The sequence below is a fragment of the Aythya fuligula genome, chromosome 16, assembly GCF_009819795.1.
Source record: "Aythya fuligula isolate bAytFul2 chromosome 16, bAytFul2.pri, whole genome shotgun sequence".
NCBI classification, from domain to species: domain Eukaryota; kingdom Metazoa; phylum Chordata; class Aves; order Anseriformes; family Anatidae; genus Aythya; species Aythya fuligula.
The window spans coordinates 1,868,374-1,884,272 of NC_045574.1; the positions used below are offsets into that span (position 1 = coordinate 1,868,374).

At 45.0% G+C, this 15,899-nt stretch overlaps 1 protein-coding gene across 1 annotated transcript; it reads right to left on the reverse strand.

Moving 5' to 3' along the window:
* Positions 1 to 231: 231 nt before the first annotated feature.
* On the reverse strand, positions 232 to 7,959 carry SERINC3 (serine incorporator 3). Its single transcript, XM_032198158.1, has 10 exons — positions 7,887 to 7,959; positions 7,572 to 7,733; positions 6,888 to 7,081; positions 5,822 to 5,901; positions 4,990 to 5,127; positions 3,956 to 4,125; positions 3,176 to 3,266; positions 2,620 to 2,797; positions 1,982 to 2,209; positions 232 to 1,169 (listed from the first exon to the last, which is right to left on the reverse strand). The coding sequence occupies exons 1-10, from the start codon at positions 7,923 to 7,925 to the stop codon at positions 1,031 to 1,033; spliced, it is 1,419 nt and encodes a 472-aa protein (XP_032054049.1). The 5' UTR covers positions 7,926 to 7,959; the 3' UTR covers positions 232 to 1,030.
* Positions 7,960 to 15,899: the final 7,940 nt, after the last annotated feature.

The window sequence follows — 15,899 nt, forward strand, 5'->3', positions numbered from 1 at the left end:
TTACTTGAACAGTACCCAAGCAATTTCAAGGAACAGGATTTGACATTCAGAAAAAAAATCACACGAAGGTGCACTTTCAAAATACATCATGACTTACTGTTTGCTGCATGAGAAGACATCCACTCAGATCTAAGTGGTGACTAGCAGCTAATTAGCATTGTAATCTTTAGATGCAATATTTTGCAGTAGAGAATAACTGCCCCAGTCCTCAACACTTCTCAACAGAGCTGGGAAAGTTTCAGTAGTTAGTTTTATTCAAATGAGTTTACAGTGCAAATGCCTTAGTGCCAATAATAATCATCTCGTGTACACTTTTATAAGCATACTAGACAAGTGAAAATTACGTAGCTCTATTTTCCACCATAATCATGAAGTCATTTAAGCTAGTCGTACACTTACTACTCAATATTTGGCAAACATACTAAGAAAGATTATCACAGAAGTTGCCTCTTAGAAAGAGAAAATTTGTTCTTAAAATGAATTCGTTAACAGCTTTTCAACCTCAAAGTTCTGTTGTTTTGGTGAGGAGTAAGGTTTTTTTTGCCACAAAACAGAAAGATAAGTATCACCAACTTCTGCTTTAAACAAAACCTTTGCAGCAGAACGTAGAAGTTAAGCAGTATGGCTTACACTTCCAGGAACTGAAGTGTTAGCATTAGTGCATTATGCTGAACATAACTTGTTCTTTAAAATATATTACTTCATATTTAGCTAAATGTTGCTTCTGTTCAATATTAAGGTTGGGGCTATTGGACAGAACAGATACTTTTTGTGCTTTGACAGCACAGCTGTAGTGAATTTTTAAAACACAGTAAAAAGAGTTAACCATGAGTTAAGGTTAAAATAGAAAGATAAATGATAATTTTGATCCTGCATCAAGCATTGTGCAATACGTAACTGTCCATCCATCTGCATGTTAATATTAACATAAGAAGAGACAGTACTTGCCTTAATAACTAAAGCAATACATAACATTTTGGCTTTAAGCAAAAAATTCCCCACTTTTGTAAGCTCAGACATGTGCAGGTATTTAACTGAAGTCCCTATTGGTGAGGACAAGGGGAGCCACTAGGGTCCAAAGGTAGAGAAGGAGACACAGCCAGCTGGAGGTTATCTTCACCCACACAGCTGGCCACTTACTTGTCATCGTTTTAAAATCCGCATCAGGGCTAAAAAGCAAAGAAATCAATTATTAGATATCTAAGACTCCTTCAACCATTACTTGCTACCTCTCAAATCACATCAAACTCAGACAATTCAAATCATCAAACTCAGATGGGGCACTCCATTACCAGAGCCCTTCTGGGACCACAGTGAGAGAACTAAAGGAGCAGTTTCCCAGGGCTCCATAGTAGGCCTGTTCCTCCCAGCTCCCTGTTTTCAAACCAAACCTGCTTGCATACACTGACATGCTGCTCCTAAAGGAAGTCTCCCAGTGAGCTACAATATCAGACTCCCAATAGTTACCACTCTGTAAACATACTTGCTAATTTACACAATATTGCAGTCCTGGGGAAAGCTATTATAAGCTGCAGAAGCTAAGGATATGTCCGACTCCCAGCAGATGTAGGAAAACATCTCTCTGTTTAAGTGGCACAGCCCTGGCATGGCTTTCCCATGGTGAAGACATTAGGCAGGCCTCTGACAAACTTCCCAGGATGCCCCTTTAAGCCGAACTCGTATCTATCCTTCCTGCTGCTTATGTAATCAGTCTGGTAAGCACACTTTCTGCCCTTGCAGCTGAAACAGACCACTAGGAGTACAGCTACTGATTTAATTTTTTGCCTTTTCTACAAGTATTTTTTTTTTTTTTGTCATGTATTTAATTCAGCAACACAAAATTGAGAAGCTACAGCCGTAATGCAGCTGGCGTAGGGACAGCACATAAACAACTTGGCAGAGTAGCCAGAACAGGAATCCCCTGTCCCCCTAGAAATACCGGCTAGCACATGCCGCCTGTCATTTTCTGCCTTGCTCTTACCTGTACCAGTTCGTGAGTGTCATCATGATATAAAGAGAGGCAAGGAAGAGCATGAAGTGGAAGAAGGTATAGCTGTACTGAACACCATCCTTCTCATTATCCACGACACGGCGCACTTCTCCTTCCTCGGCAGCCCTGCTGCCTGCTCCCCCAGCCTCCTCCAGAATGGCACTGTCGCTCCCAGACAGCATCAGCTTGTTCACTTGGCTGTTACTTGAAGAGCGAATGCTGCAGGGTAACCCAAAGAAAAAGATGGTTAGGAACTCCCTTTTCAGGTATCTATGTTTGCTGATAAAACAAGCAACAGATGAGAATGAATGTGTGGGACTAGCCAATTGCATTTTTTAATCCATCTGGAAACATCGAGGAAGCTCCTTGAAGAGAGCTGTTTCAATCTGAGCTTTCATTAACCAAATCAAACGGCGGTCCTAGGCCAGGTCTTATACCACAGAGTGTTACCAGAATTGGGCTAATAAAGCCTGTATTTATGCACATGCAGTTTCATTAGTTGTATTTGGCTTGGGCCTGGGACCACAGTTTGACATGAGCAAATGCCAACATATTTTTCACTGGAGCCGGAGTCAAATCAAGAAGGCAAAACTCAATTGTTTGTCATTTGATAGCAGCACAGATCCTACCTGGAATACAGGAGGCAGAGAACAAATATAACCAATCCAACAATACTCTGGGCATCCCACCACTGCAGGGACTTGGGTGGAGCTGGAGTAGCAGGTACAACTGTGGTGTTGGCTGGAAAAACTGTGGGTGTAGCTATCTGGGTAATGATGTTCAGCAAACTTGGGTTACAGTTTCGCTCTGAAAGGGATTTTGAGGCAGATTTAGATGAGGTGAGCTTTGCAAGCAAGTAGCTAAGAAAAGATGACAAACTTGCAATTTATCATTCCCTTTAATATCTTCAATTCACCAGGGACAGTAACAGCATGGAATATTTTTCGTTCTTGTGAATTAGGCAAGGGTGTATTATTTAAATAATAAAATTGGAATGCCCTCAACAAATACCCCAGTTTATTCTTGAAAGAGGCAATTTGATGGTTTCACTAAACTTAGCTTTACTTTCTGACTAGATTTTATCTAGACAGAAGATCAGCAATGCCCACACGGTGATCTGTAATAACTGGGTCACACCAATAGTTTCACACCAAGTAATGTCACTCAGGACAATCTGGTACTTACCAGGCTCGTTAGACATGGCTGACCACGTGAGGTACATGGTGTACAGAGTAATGATAGAGGACTGGAGGAGGCCAGAGTGAGGCTGATATTCCTGTTCAAAGACAAGACAAGAGGAAAAGGGTGGCTTTTACCTACAGCTGGATGAAACCCTATGGCCATAGATATAACAACTGTTGGCATTTAAAACTAAAGTTTTCAGAAATGTGTTTGGCTTTGTTCCGTTTAAAAGACAGGAAGAAACTCCTTAGAGCAACACAATGTATGCAGCAATAACGCAAACATGGAAGGAATACGGAAACCAAACCCAGTTCTCCTGTGCTGAAGACTCAGGTGCAAGTTCTAGCCAAGTTAATCCCAAGTTGCTTAACAGTTCTGTAAATACAGACCTAGCATGTGATTTATTTGAGCAATAGTAGTTCAGAATCAAGTAACATGCAAACTTTCTACTGATATTAAACGCTCGTACTCATTGTTTTGAAGCCATAATTTTTTGGATCCCCAAAGCCACACCAGCAGTGACCCCACCTCCACCACCGGAAACAGTGTCCAGAACAATGTGAGCCAAAAAAAGCCTTATCTTCAGGAAATACATCACTATAAGATCAAGGACTTTTTTTTTTTGTTTGTTTGTTTTTACATCTTACTTATTTCTCAAATATCCCTAGCTAGCATAGCTATAACAGACAAACTTACAAGTTCTTTGCCTGGCTGAATGAATGTGACATCCTTCTTACATCCCTGCTTTGCATGTCAGATGAAAATAGTAAAGAAAAAGAGTACCTGAACTTTTGGAAGGATAGAAACGATGGATACAGCAATGCACAGGATCATATTAATGCTTATGAAGAACTTGTTTTCAGCGCAATCCTCAGGCTTTGTGTAGAAAACATAGAAAAGCACAACAAAAACCAGTGACAAGCCATAGAACAAGCTTGTACAAGACAGCAGAGCTGGAGGGGAAAAAATAACCGTTAGAATAAAGCCATAGCTTAACAGTACATCTAAGGTACTTCAGTGGCTAGCTACTGCTGTAAATGGACAGGCCCCTTCCTTACTTCTAAATCTGGTTCAGGAAGCTAGACTAGCAGGATATATTTTCATTAGGTATGGCCAAATGTCTGCTTCAGCTCACTAAGCAGTGCAGCTCAGAAGAAAGTCAACGCTGCCATCGGGGGAATAAGACCTGCCTTCCAGCTGCAGGGTAATTGCTTTTACTGGGTTGTCAAGCCAGTGTCAAAGAGCACTTTTTGCACACTTTAATCTATGATCTACTGTTTACAAGCCCTGAATTTCCTCTTCTATGCTAAAGGCCACCTGTTTTCATTCCCATTCTGCTATGTTCTTTACAAGAAGCTACAAAACGCTGTTGCAGCATTCACAGCTGTAACAAAGAACCACAACTGTTGGTGCCCTGATTTTGGTGGTCAAGTCAGTGGCGCGCACTGTGACACTGTGTTGGAGAGCAGCCACCATCACTGACATAACGGACTTCCTGAGAACATCAGCAGGGGAGACGACAAGGCAAAATCAGAACTAAAAAGATCCAGGCTGCTAGTTCTGCACTCACTCCGCAAACCAGACAAGTTAAGTATTGTTTATTACTACTGTCAGACCTGCTAGTCGCAAGCCTGGAGTATTTTACATTTTATTTAATGAGAAAATGGCAACACTGCAGTTATTAATTCCCAACGCTTACAGTAGTGACTCAGGGAGACTGGAGTGTATAATTCTAGGACATGTTTGCAAACTAGTACATGATATTCTGCAGAGCGCTGGCCAGCCAAAATAAATCCCTGCCGGCTTAAGATTCCTACCTGCATACCAACATTTAGAGTTTCCCTCCTCCATTCTCTCAACCCAGTTCTCATTCCAGGAGTGAGCAAAGTCCACGAGAAGCACCAGCTGGATAAGAATGAAGCAGAAGGCTCCAAAAATACCTACAACAAACCAGGCTAGAAGAAAGTAACAAAAACAAGCTTAACTTTCATAATTTGCATGTTAACCCAGGAAATAGAAAAACACCTATTTCTAATTATACTGCAGACAAGTAACAAAAATAAATCTGAAACTATATTTTGAAGCGTTATTTGCTTTGGCCTCCATCCTGCAGAATCATGTGAGGAACTGCTGCTACTTTACAGCTGTGGCCTACTCTCGTCAAGCTGAGCGTGGAAATGCTTAGCCCTGGGTGTTGTCAGAATGAATTCCAGATCCAAGTCAAGATACCTCTGTGTCAGTAAGCGCCACAGGGCCACATTTCTTTAGGGAACAAGAACCCTCTCGAGTGCCTGTGATGTGGCCAGACAGTGGAGGTACCCTGTGGCGATCTTTTTCAAAGGCTCTGAGGTAGTAATTTGCACTCATTGCAGACAGCACGCTGAGGGCTCTCATCAAAACAGCATCAGGAGGCTCAGCCCAGCAGTTAGTGTCAGAGCCCTGTATTAGTAACAGGCAGCGCCTATGGGCTTGAGAAGAGATCACTTCAGCTGGTCACTACATCACTGGGCAACCAAAATATTAATTCTAAAGAAGGACAGAATCTGCATTTTCTACAAGGTAACTTCACTATCACAACCATAGCCCAGCAAGTCTTGAGAAGTTTTGAGTTTAATAGCAATTAACACGGTAAGAATTTTGTCACTGTACCTCTTGTGAAAGGCCCTTCAGGAATGTAGAACGCCCCGACCATGATGCCCACAATGGCAGCTATTTTGAAGAACCAGAACCTTGAAAAGAAGAAAGTTCACAGTCTTACTCCGCATACAATATTCAGCTTTTCCACAACATACCAACAGCTTGCTGCACACAGATGAACATCTAAGAAACAAACCCAAAAGTTGTGTTCAGTGGAATTACACACAGATATTTACCAAATGGGGGAGGAGCGCAAACGCAAAGTGTTGCACCTGGGACAGAAAAACTCCGTGCAACAGGACAGGCTGGGGCCAAAGGTTTGCTGTACGAGGAGCTCCTGCTCCAAACAGAGCATGGTTCAGCAGCAGGTCCTCGCAGGGGGGAAGGCTGCACTGTTCAGTTTGGAGAAGGGAAGAGGGAGACCCAATAGCTGTGCTCAGCTGCCTAAAGGAAGGTGTGAGGACTTTTGACAGTGTGCAGACTCTTCTTGCAGGTGAAAGGGCAAATAGCAACAGACAAGTTGCAGAAAGATGAGTTACAGTCAGATATCACAAAAATAGAAACATGGGCTGTGCAGAGAGGTCAAAGCAACCCTCAGAGATGTTCAAAAAAATCAGAAAGGTCACAAACACCTGCTCCATATTGGTCCTGCTCTGATAATTCATTCATGTAGCCCAAAACTAACTCAGTGACAGCAGGAAACTGGAAATCAGAGCTCAGTTTCTGCTGGATTAGAGTCAGACTAGTGCCCTGTGGACAAGCCAAGGAATGCCACAGAGAGCACAGGGAAGGGGACATAAACCACCTGGCACCTGACGTCTCTGCTGACACACGGAGGAGTCATCACCTCCCTTCTGCATTAGCAGTGATGTCTGGCTTTCCATTATCAGTGCATCGACACGCTACACAAACAGGAAGCCTCTTAGGAGACCGAAGCATTGCTCTTTATTCTGTTCAAAAGAAACTCCAGGCTATCTACATATGCTTTAGCAATTCTCCACTGTGTTCAGCAGAGAAACCTGAGAGAAGAAAGAAAGGAAGCTAGTTAGGAGACCAGAGAGGTGGCTTACAAACATACCCGTTGTGCACTGCTGCTCTTGGATCGTTACTTGTTTTCACTGCTATCATCATCAGTGATAAGACAAAGAAAAACACTGCCATGGCAAAGCTGATTCGATAGACAGCTCTGTAGCCAACAAACACATCGCAGCTGACAAAGCCGTTCAGATGTGGTATCAGCGTGTGAAGCCCCTCGTCACAAAATCCCGGCACCTGAGCAGAGACACATTTAGTGGTGAATTAACTTCTGTGTTTGCAGTTACAGTCTTTAAGCACTCTAACAGCTACGCTCCTCAGTCAGCTCTCTGCTGGGACATCTGTTAACAAAAGACATTTTGCTCTGCCAGCCCACACAGAGCTCATTGTCATCTGTTGCTTCCCGAGCCATCACTAAAAGCATTCAGGAAGATTGAGATACCAGAGCTGCAGACAGCGCTGCCAATAGCCAGCCATCTCTAGGGTCTGGTCGAGTTTCAGAGACAAGACATTCTGAAAAATGCACACTTAACGAATCGCCTATTTCAGGCGGGAGCCGCTTGGTACATGCGGGTTCTTAACTCGGGGGCGCTGCCACCTCAGGAATCACCTCGGGGACCACCTTTGCGGCTCCGTTGTGCTTCGATCCAAGTACAAACCACCAAGCAGCGCTGTCAGACGCCCCGGCTTTGCTAACAGCCGACACAACCCCCCCCCCCCCCCGTACCTTTTTCAGCTGCTCCTCCATGCCCGGCGCCAGCATGATGCAGGCGACAGCGGTGCTGAGGAGGAGGAGGAAGGCGTAGATGAGGCGGGTGACGGTGGAGTTGCTGCTGCTCGGGCAGCAGCGGCACAGCAGGCAGGAGGCGCCGCCGCACAGGCACGGCACCTGCGGGACACGCACAGCCCGTCAGGCCGCGGCCCCGGGGGGACCCCCGAGGAGACCCCCGGGGGGACCCGGGCTCCGCTTCCTCGCCCCGGTGCCCTCCCGGTGCCCTCCCCCCGCCCCCCCCCGTGCCCTCCCCGCGGCCCCGGCCCTGACCCAGCTGCCCAGCGAGCACAGCCCCAGCACGGCCCCCATCGCGCCGCCGCCACCGAGCCCCCGCCGGCCGCTTCCTGCTTCCGCCCTCAGCGCCCGCTGGCCGCCCCCCAGCGTCGCCGCCGCTCATTGGTCGTCGCCGCCACACCGCCCGCCAATAGGAAAGGGGGAAAGCGTTGCGGGAGGAAAGAGCGCCCTCCCGCCCGCTGTTTGTGTCCTTTGACGAGCGGTGGTCGTGAGGAGGAGAGCGCTGATTGGATGAAGAGAAGGGAGTGGGTGGTTCCACTAGCAGCGTGACCAATGAGCGAGGCTAATTGGCGTCAGGGCTCTGATCGGCAGGTCTTGTAGCCAATCCATACTCGCCTCTCCCTGAAGCCACAAGGGGCGCTGCGGCCGCCCCGCGGTTGCCCTGGCAGCAGGCGCCACGGCGGCGGGGCCCGGGGCTGGGCCGCGGAATGGCGGGCGGCTCCCTGAGGGGCGGCTCCCTGAGGGGCGCTCCCTGAGGGGCGGCTCCCTGAGGGACGCTCCCGCTCCCAGCCCCAAGGGAGCGGCCGTGCCAGGAGCCCCCAGGCTCGGTGGGGCTGAGCCGAGCCCTGAGCGGGCTGCGGCTGGAGCGGGGCTCGGGGGAAGCCCCCAGCCTGCCGGGCAGTTTGTGGAGCCACAAGCACTCAGTCCCTGTTCCCGAGGCGCTCGGCTGTGCGGCCGCAGCTGTGTCCTCTGGAGGATCATTAAAGTTGGAAGAAACCTCCAGGCTCATCTGGTCCAACCACCCCCTGCCACCAATGTCACCCACTAACCCATGTCCCCAAGCGCCACGTCCAGCCTGTAAAACCCTTAACGTGGAGGAAGGGCAGCCTGTGAGAACAATCATGGTTCTGCCCAGGGGCCTCTCCAGCTTCTCGTCACCAGCGTGCTGCCCGATTTGCAGCCTGCAGGAGTTAAACAGCGGTGACCGCGCTCCGTAGCTAAATCCGGAGCAAATTAAAGGGCTGGGAGCTGGCCGTGAGGACGTAACCAACGGCAGCAGGAAGGTGACAAAGGTTTACACAGAAGTTCAGACACAAGCCCTCTGGAGCTATTTAATCGGTGCCAGTGTTGCAAAATACCAGAGGTCACGGTTGGAGCTGACCAGCTAGCGTTAGAGGAGATATTTTGGCTATGGTAGTTCCAGCATCACTTCCTGCTGCGTCAGACCCTTCTTTCCTTCACACAATCCCTCTCAGAAAAAACCTACGTCCATCACAGTGACAAATAATCAGGATGACAGCTTTACTGCCTTCTAAAATTGCCAAGAAATGACAAAAAGCATCCAGTAAGACAGACGCTTATTTTCCACAGCAGCTTTAACACTCGGAGTATATGAACATGATGTTAACAGAAGCATCCCTCCTGCAATCAGCCTCATTCATGAAGACATAGAGCCTTCTTTCAGAAAGAGATTGCACCATAAATCATTCAAACTGTGCTTGCCTCAGATAATACGTGAACCTTTACCTTATTATTAATGTATTTTTCTTGCTCTTTTGGGAGCACCAGCTGGATCTGTAGGCTTTTGTCACACCCCTGCTACCTCACTGTTTGTGCTTATGAATGTATGCAGAAGGCAGAGTCCAAAATTCTGTGTTCCTTCCCCAGTACTCTTGGATAAATCACTTCATAATTATATTACTAAAAGGTATGAAGCTTAGCTAAATCCTCAGTCTAACAACATTTTCTTCACAAGAAACTTATGAGCCTAAATAGTTTTAAGTACTGTGAGATCCTCTACTCAGTTATGTGAAAGAAAGACAAAGTATACAGATATAAGGGTTTTGCCTTCTACTGCCCATGTAAGAAGAGATTTCCTTTCAACATGAAACCCCTCTGATTCTGCATAACATCATCTCAAAGCACACACATTTAACAGGAGATAAGGATGAAGCCAGCCTGGTTACTGTCAGCTGTGGGAACAAGACAGGACATGGCAGGAGGTTATCCTAGTCGTTCAAAAATACTTCGCTCTGGTATATTAATCAGTTCTGAAATCAGAATAAAATGATGTATATGTATGTTATATCACATACATATCTATATATTAGTTGTTTGAAGTGCCTAGATATTTTTTTTTTACCTTGAAATTAGGTGGTATTTAAAGGAAATGTGCCAGATACAGTCATTGGAAAGTAGTTCTCTGCAGTTCTTTTTGCAACAGAGCTAATAAAAAAATGTCACTCAAGCTTGTGCGTTAGTGCTATTCTTGTTAATCTCAAGGGTCTCCCTTTCATGATATCAAAAATGCAGAACTTTCCTGATGTTCCCTGGAGTATTCAAGGGTCTCTGCTCTGCATAGGCTGTATTTTTGTAGGTAACAGATCCAGGTTATAATCAAAAATCCTTTGACTGACCAGAATCTTTCAGGCAGGTGTTTAACTGGGGGAACTGCAAATTAGAATGGCTGGGTTAAATCAACTGTAACAAAAACAAAAACAAAATAAAATAAAATAAAATAAAATCATATATAATCTGTGTTTCTGTATACATGTACAGGACCTGTATACAGGTCTAAACATCTTCTTGTGCTCCTGCCTGCATAAACTTCAGAAGTTTGAAGTATTGGCGTCAGCTTTCTAGTAAAACTCACTGATTTACTGGGCTCCTGTGAAGTGTTTAGCTTAAAGCAGTATTTTTAACTGTGCTTCTTTTGGATCTCCAGAGCATAGTTACAGAGTTTTCATATGGGAGAACTGTTTTTACAGCTGTTTAGTTCAGGCTTTGGGTTGAGCTATATTCCACAGTACTGATATTAAACCATGCTTTCAAAGTAGCCATCGAAGCGGACTGTCTCTGAGGAAGTTAGCAATTAGATAATGGGCAAACCCTGCTACAGCCGAAGCCACTAGTGGGTTGAGTTTGCCTCTCCATGGATAGAGTTAATAGTTTCTACAAAGTCATGATGTTCCAGCCGGGTAGAAAGTCCTCCCAGGTATAAATATCATTAAGTTTATGGAGCTCCCGGACCACTTTTGGTGGGGCATATTCTTATCACACGCCATCAATACAAGTATGCATTCCCCGTGAACACGTCAGGGCCAGCAGGTATCATTTGCTGTGATTCCCCACGAAGCACAGGGACCAGTGCCAGCAGTGTAGGGTTTTTTTGTGGCTTACAGGCTGGCTTTAGGCTCACAGGTCCCTGCAGCTGGAGACCAGTGAAAGTCAACCTAGTCCACACTCGAGTTTTTAAATATGCAAGCTTCTTTTCTTCTCAGTCCTTTGCTCACGATTTTATAATTTTCATCTTCCCTTGACTGCATGCATTGTGACTGCATTAACACCTGCCTCTGCTCTTCTTAGACTATTTTCCTATCATGTCATGGACACATGAGTCATCCTATTTGTGATCTGCTGAGCTGAGTGAGAGTCATAGTAACGTTGTGCGCTTCAAGGCCATTAGTAACGCTGCTAAAACTTGCATAATATATTCTTCTGTGTCTAAATCCCTAAGAGATTGAGTAACTGTTTTCTTTTTCACCCTAAGTGACTATGCAACTGCATGAGTCACTCCTGTTATGATAGAGAAATTGTAATCTTTGTGTCTTTCCAGTTTTGTTTGGCCAGAACTTTATTTTATAGGACACCTTTGTTCATTCTGCTCCAAGTCTGTATATGTCACTGGAGATGTTTTTGCTGACTTTGGTTCGCTTCAAGTCATGTGCTTTGGTCTGGAAACCGCTTTAGTTTTGGTTATTGGTAAAACAGATGGAGAAACATTCATCTTTACCCAATGATATTACTAAACTTTTTCATCTCGTTACTTATGGAAGCATTAGTGAGACTTAAACATATTTAAATAACAAGAACAACAACAACAGCTTAAAATAATAATAATTAGGAAAAAGAAAAAACAACAGGGAAAAATATGCTGGAGGGAATATTTTGTACAAAAGATCTGCAGTGACAGCTGTGAATGAACCATGAAAGGGCCTAGCAACAGATGGCTGGTAAAAAGGAGGAGGGAGTGAAAGGTGTCCTTTTGTACTAGGTGAACATGATATCCCTGCAAACAGCACAGGGCGCTCCCCAAAGGGAGCGGGGTCTTGCACAGAAAGGCCATCACAGCTCTTCCAGGGCTGCTGAAGCAGCCTTAGCCCTGCTCTGACGCTGCCGCTGATGCCAGCAGCTGTCCCAGGAGGAGCCGTGCAGCCAGAGGAGCTGCTGGAGCTTGGCACCTCGCTCTGTCACTGCGAGCAAGACTGCGTTAGTGCAGAGCCAGGTGTCAGCCCCTGCTCCTCAGCAGTGCTGAGCTGGGCTTGGTGTTGCTGCTGGAGCACCTGGGGCTGTGCAGGACATCAGAGGTCCTGCTTTCCAGTAGCCACTTCAACACTGATTAGTCACAAAGCAAATTGATCTCCTACTTGAGCAACGCACAAGTACACTTAAAAAATGTTGCTGAATTTCTTGCTTTAAACGTTTTAATGATTTCATTCTTCTGGCACACATTTTTTATTAAGCCAGGACCTTTTTCCCCTTCTCTCTGTGACCTCATCTCCTCCACAAAGCCTGCACAGACACCCAGCTGGCCAGCCCCGGTGGGTCAGCAGTCACTGTGGCACAACGTACACCGAAACCCCAGGGGAAGGAGAAGTCAGGGGTTTCTGGGTTTGATCCTGCCTCTAGCAGCGACAAGCTGTGCAGCTTCAGATGAGCCACAGGACTAGGTGAGTCAACATGTCAAGTGAGAAGAGGAGCACATCGAGCAGCAGCGTGGCACTTCATCTTTCAGAGAGGGAAATGCAGACCCTGAGCAGCTGCTCCCCAGCCTTGCTGGTGTGAGCGGCTGCAGAGTGGGACTGGGAGCCAGCAGCAGGCAGGAGCCTAAAACCTAACCAGAGCCCACCCCAGCTAGGTCTGAACTGACTTAGCTACTTGAGCATTGCCAGCTTAAAATCAGATGAGTGCTTCACCAATCTTTTCTCACAATAAAAAGCACCGTAGGATCATACCAGCTATGGCCATTTCTTTTAGCTTTTTTTTTTTTTTTTTTTTTTTTTTTTTTTCCCTCTTTTACCACTGCTCCCCATTCCAGTGCTTCTGCTTTCCAAGAAGATATTCTGAAGCTGGTGAGATTTTTATTTTTTTTTTTTCTTTCCCATAAATCTTTTACATCATGTAAATCCCCCCAGTGTACCAGCTGACATTTTAGAGGTTACATTTTTGCACTTGAGCCAGGAAGCATTTAGCATGTTACAGTGGCTTATGTTGTTGTACTATTTTTTTTAAGAAGGGAAAACAGTTCCTTCCTCTTGTGTCTCCAACAGAGACTGTTTCTCCTTGGGGAAGGAGTTCACATGATCGTATAGATGCGTCAGATAAATCCCTTCCCACGTTTGATATTTGCTAAGTTGAATGATTGTTATTCCAAGCCGATAGCTGGAATGGCTGTGTGATTTAATATCCACAACTTTCTTATTTTCTTGTGTTCACAAGCTTTAAAGAAATGAAATATAAAAATGAAACCCTTCAACTTAGACTCACTAACCAAACACTCTTGACCACATTATCTACACAAATATTTCTCCCTGTTTGTTTGTTTAAAGCTGGCGAAGAGTCAGGCCGTGAGTTCCAGAAATACTTTTAAGATAACAGAAATGGGCATCCAGATCGAAAAGGAACTCTGAATTTAGAAACTCTGAAATACTACTGGGGGGTGGCTGTGCTGTTAACTGTTTTCTGGCTGCTCTGCATCTCCATGGCTTTGGAAAGTGAGTCATGACATTCTTCTTTATATAAATGTTTTTCCCATCCTAGATGACTTAAAAAAAAATACCCTAGGGGAGTCTAATAATACAATACCCATCTCTAGTCACATCACTGTTTTCAATAGGGCTGTTGCTTGAGTGAGGCTAAATCAAGCCATTTCCCAGAGGCAGTGTTGGGCAAGAGTTGACAAGGCTCAGCATTCACAGAGCCCACGTGCACCCCGTGCAGAAGCAGCCACAAGCGTAATGCTGGGAGGGAGGGCAGGGCAAGAACTGAGGGCTGAGTGTTGGCTTATCGAGATGTCTTACAAACTTGGCTCGCTGCTGCAAAACACCCTTGGGAACATGCTGGACCTTCGCTAAAAAAATCACACAAATTTTAAAACACCTTGGGTAGGTGTCACAGTATTGCAAAATGTAAAATATTCCCAAGAACACAAAAGCAAGGCACCTCACTGAGCTTGACCTCCACTGGCGTTTCAGAATCAGAATAATTTTCCCTTAATCTAAATATTAGCTCAGTTCCAAATTTACTGTTCCTCAGAGAAAATGGCAGAAGCTTGGTATTTTGGTATTTTTTTATTTTATTTTATTTTATGTTGTTAAACTAAAGACTTGCTTACAGTTTTAAAACATGTGTTAGTATGAGTATATTTGTTACTGTGTTTTTAGGGAGTCATGTGAAATCCAATGCTTTGATAGGCTAGCAATGCACTTCTCCTGGATATTTTCTTTCTACCTCCAGACAGAAGAAGCCACTGCTCCTTAGTCCCAGCTTCTACTTACTGCCATGGGCACTTTGGTGTCTTATCTTTAGATGAATTTTTGTGGTTCTGTAATGTAAGTGTGTTTGTAGCCAGATATTAATTGCAGTGAAGATAATAACGTGCAGAACCTGGCACATCCTGGTCAGCAAGGAATGTGCCGGGCAGCTGTGATCTCTGTGCAGTTATCTGCAGAGGCTGAAATTTGGTTAGTGTTTTATGCCTAGGCACCAGATAGAGCTAAGATATTGCTTAACTGAAGAGCTATTATTTACCGTTAATAAAACTGACACCGTGACACATTCCTTATGGCGTAGACGTGCTATCATATCTTGGCAACGGTAACAGAAGGAATTATTCTGCCTGGCTTGCAGTCTTTTCTTCATTGTAAAAGGAAAAATAATGAGGCTGTAATTACCCAGCCTGGAACTAAATGAACCCAACTGAAAATGCTGAATGATGAGGGATGACTCCTAACAGCTTCCCAAACTTAGCTTGTTTGGATGCCATCACCGATAGTGCCAATGCCAGCCGCAGATCCCTGTTTCCATAGCCAGGAGTCATAGTGCATTTGTTTGGACTCAGCGGTGCCCCAGCTTGAAGCAGTGGAGAATAAATAGTGGTAAGCATGCCATGAGCCCTGCCAAAATGACCCGTTTACATGACAAAGTCAGTATGTTGCAAATTAGGATGAAATTTATAGCACACAATCCACTCCACCCCACATCTTGGGGTAAAGATCTGTAGTGGTTTGCTTCAGATTAGGAATTACTTTGCGTGAAGTTTCGCCATGCAGTGTGGTTACTAGTTAACGTGCTATAAACTTCCTCTGCAGCCCCAGATGAACCATACTCTCTGCGTAGGCAGGTCTTCAGGACAGGCTGTCACCATGCAGCGAGCAGTCATTCCAGGGCAAGCAGGATCACACATTCCTCCGTCCAACCTTTCCATATCAAGTCTGTGAGGCTTCTCTAATTTTGCATCTTAAATTTATCTAATAAACCAGCTGATTCAAAGGCTTTTTTTTTTTTTTTTTTTTTTTTTTTTTTTTTATTTCCTTCCTGCAAATGCAGAAGGGGATCTGTTATTCCATTAATTCTATTTCTCAGTGTCACACAATGTCTTGTTAGCCAGATATGCAACAGCTTGCAGACTTGCTTCCCAGCTTGGTATAGATACTGGAAAGCTGGTGGCCTGCTGCATTTGGTACAGGAGAAGCGTGTTTGGCAGAGCTGCAGGAGAGAGCCGGGATGAACTTCCCATAGTGATGAAGAGGCATAAAGGAATGCTTCTAGGTGCCCAGCTGGCTCCATACTTGTTCAACTCATCCTTTAAGACCACTAAGATTTAATTGTATTAGGAACAATATGTTACAATGCCTAGAAACCTGGCTAAATACCAACTAACGAGGCATCTTAGTGAAAAGAAGTAGGATTTTCCCTCGTGGTTCCTCTGTTTGAACCCTGATTTCTGCAGGAAGGCACACAGCGCTGCTGGGAAGCACACACCTCTTG

Bases quoted from the DNA above. Each gene is read 5' to 3' on its own strand.
- SERINC3 (XM_032198158.1), bottom strand. From the start codon at position 7,925: ATGGGGGCCGTGCTGGGGCTGTGCTCGCTGGGCAGCTGG. The intron at 3,267-3,955 runs GTACTCTTTTTC...GTCTTTGAACAG, and splicing joins CTATCCTTCCAAAAGTTCAG to GAATATCAGCCTCACTCTGG. The intron at 2,210-2,619 runs GTAGGATCTGTG...GTTACCCTGCAG, and splicing joins CTCTGCCTCCTGTATTCCAG to CATTCGCTCTTCAAGTAACA.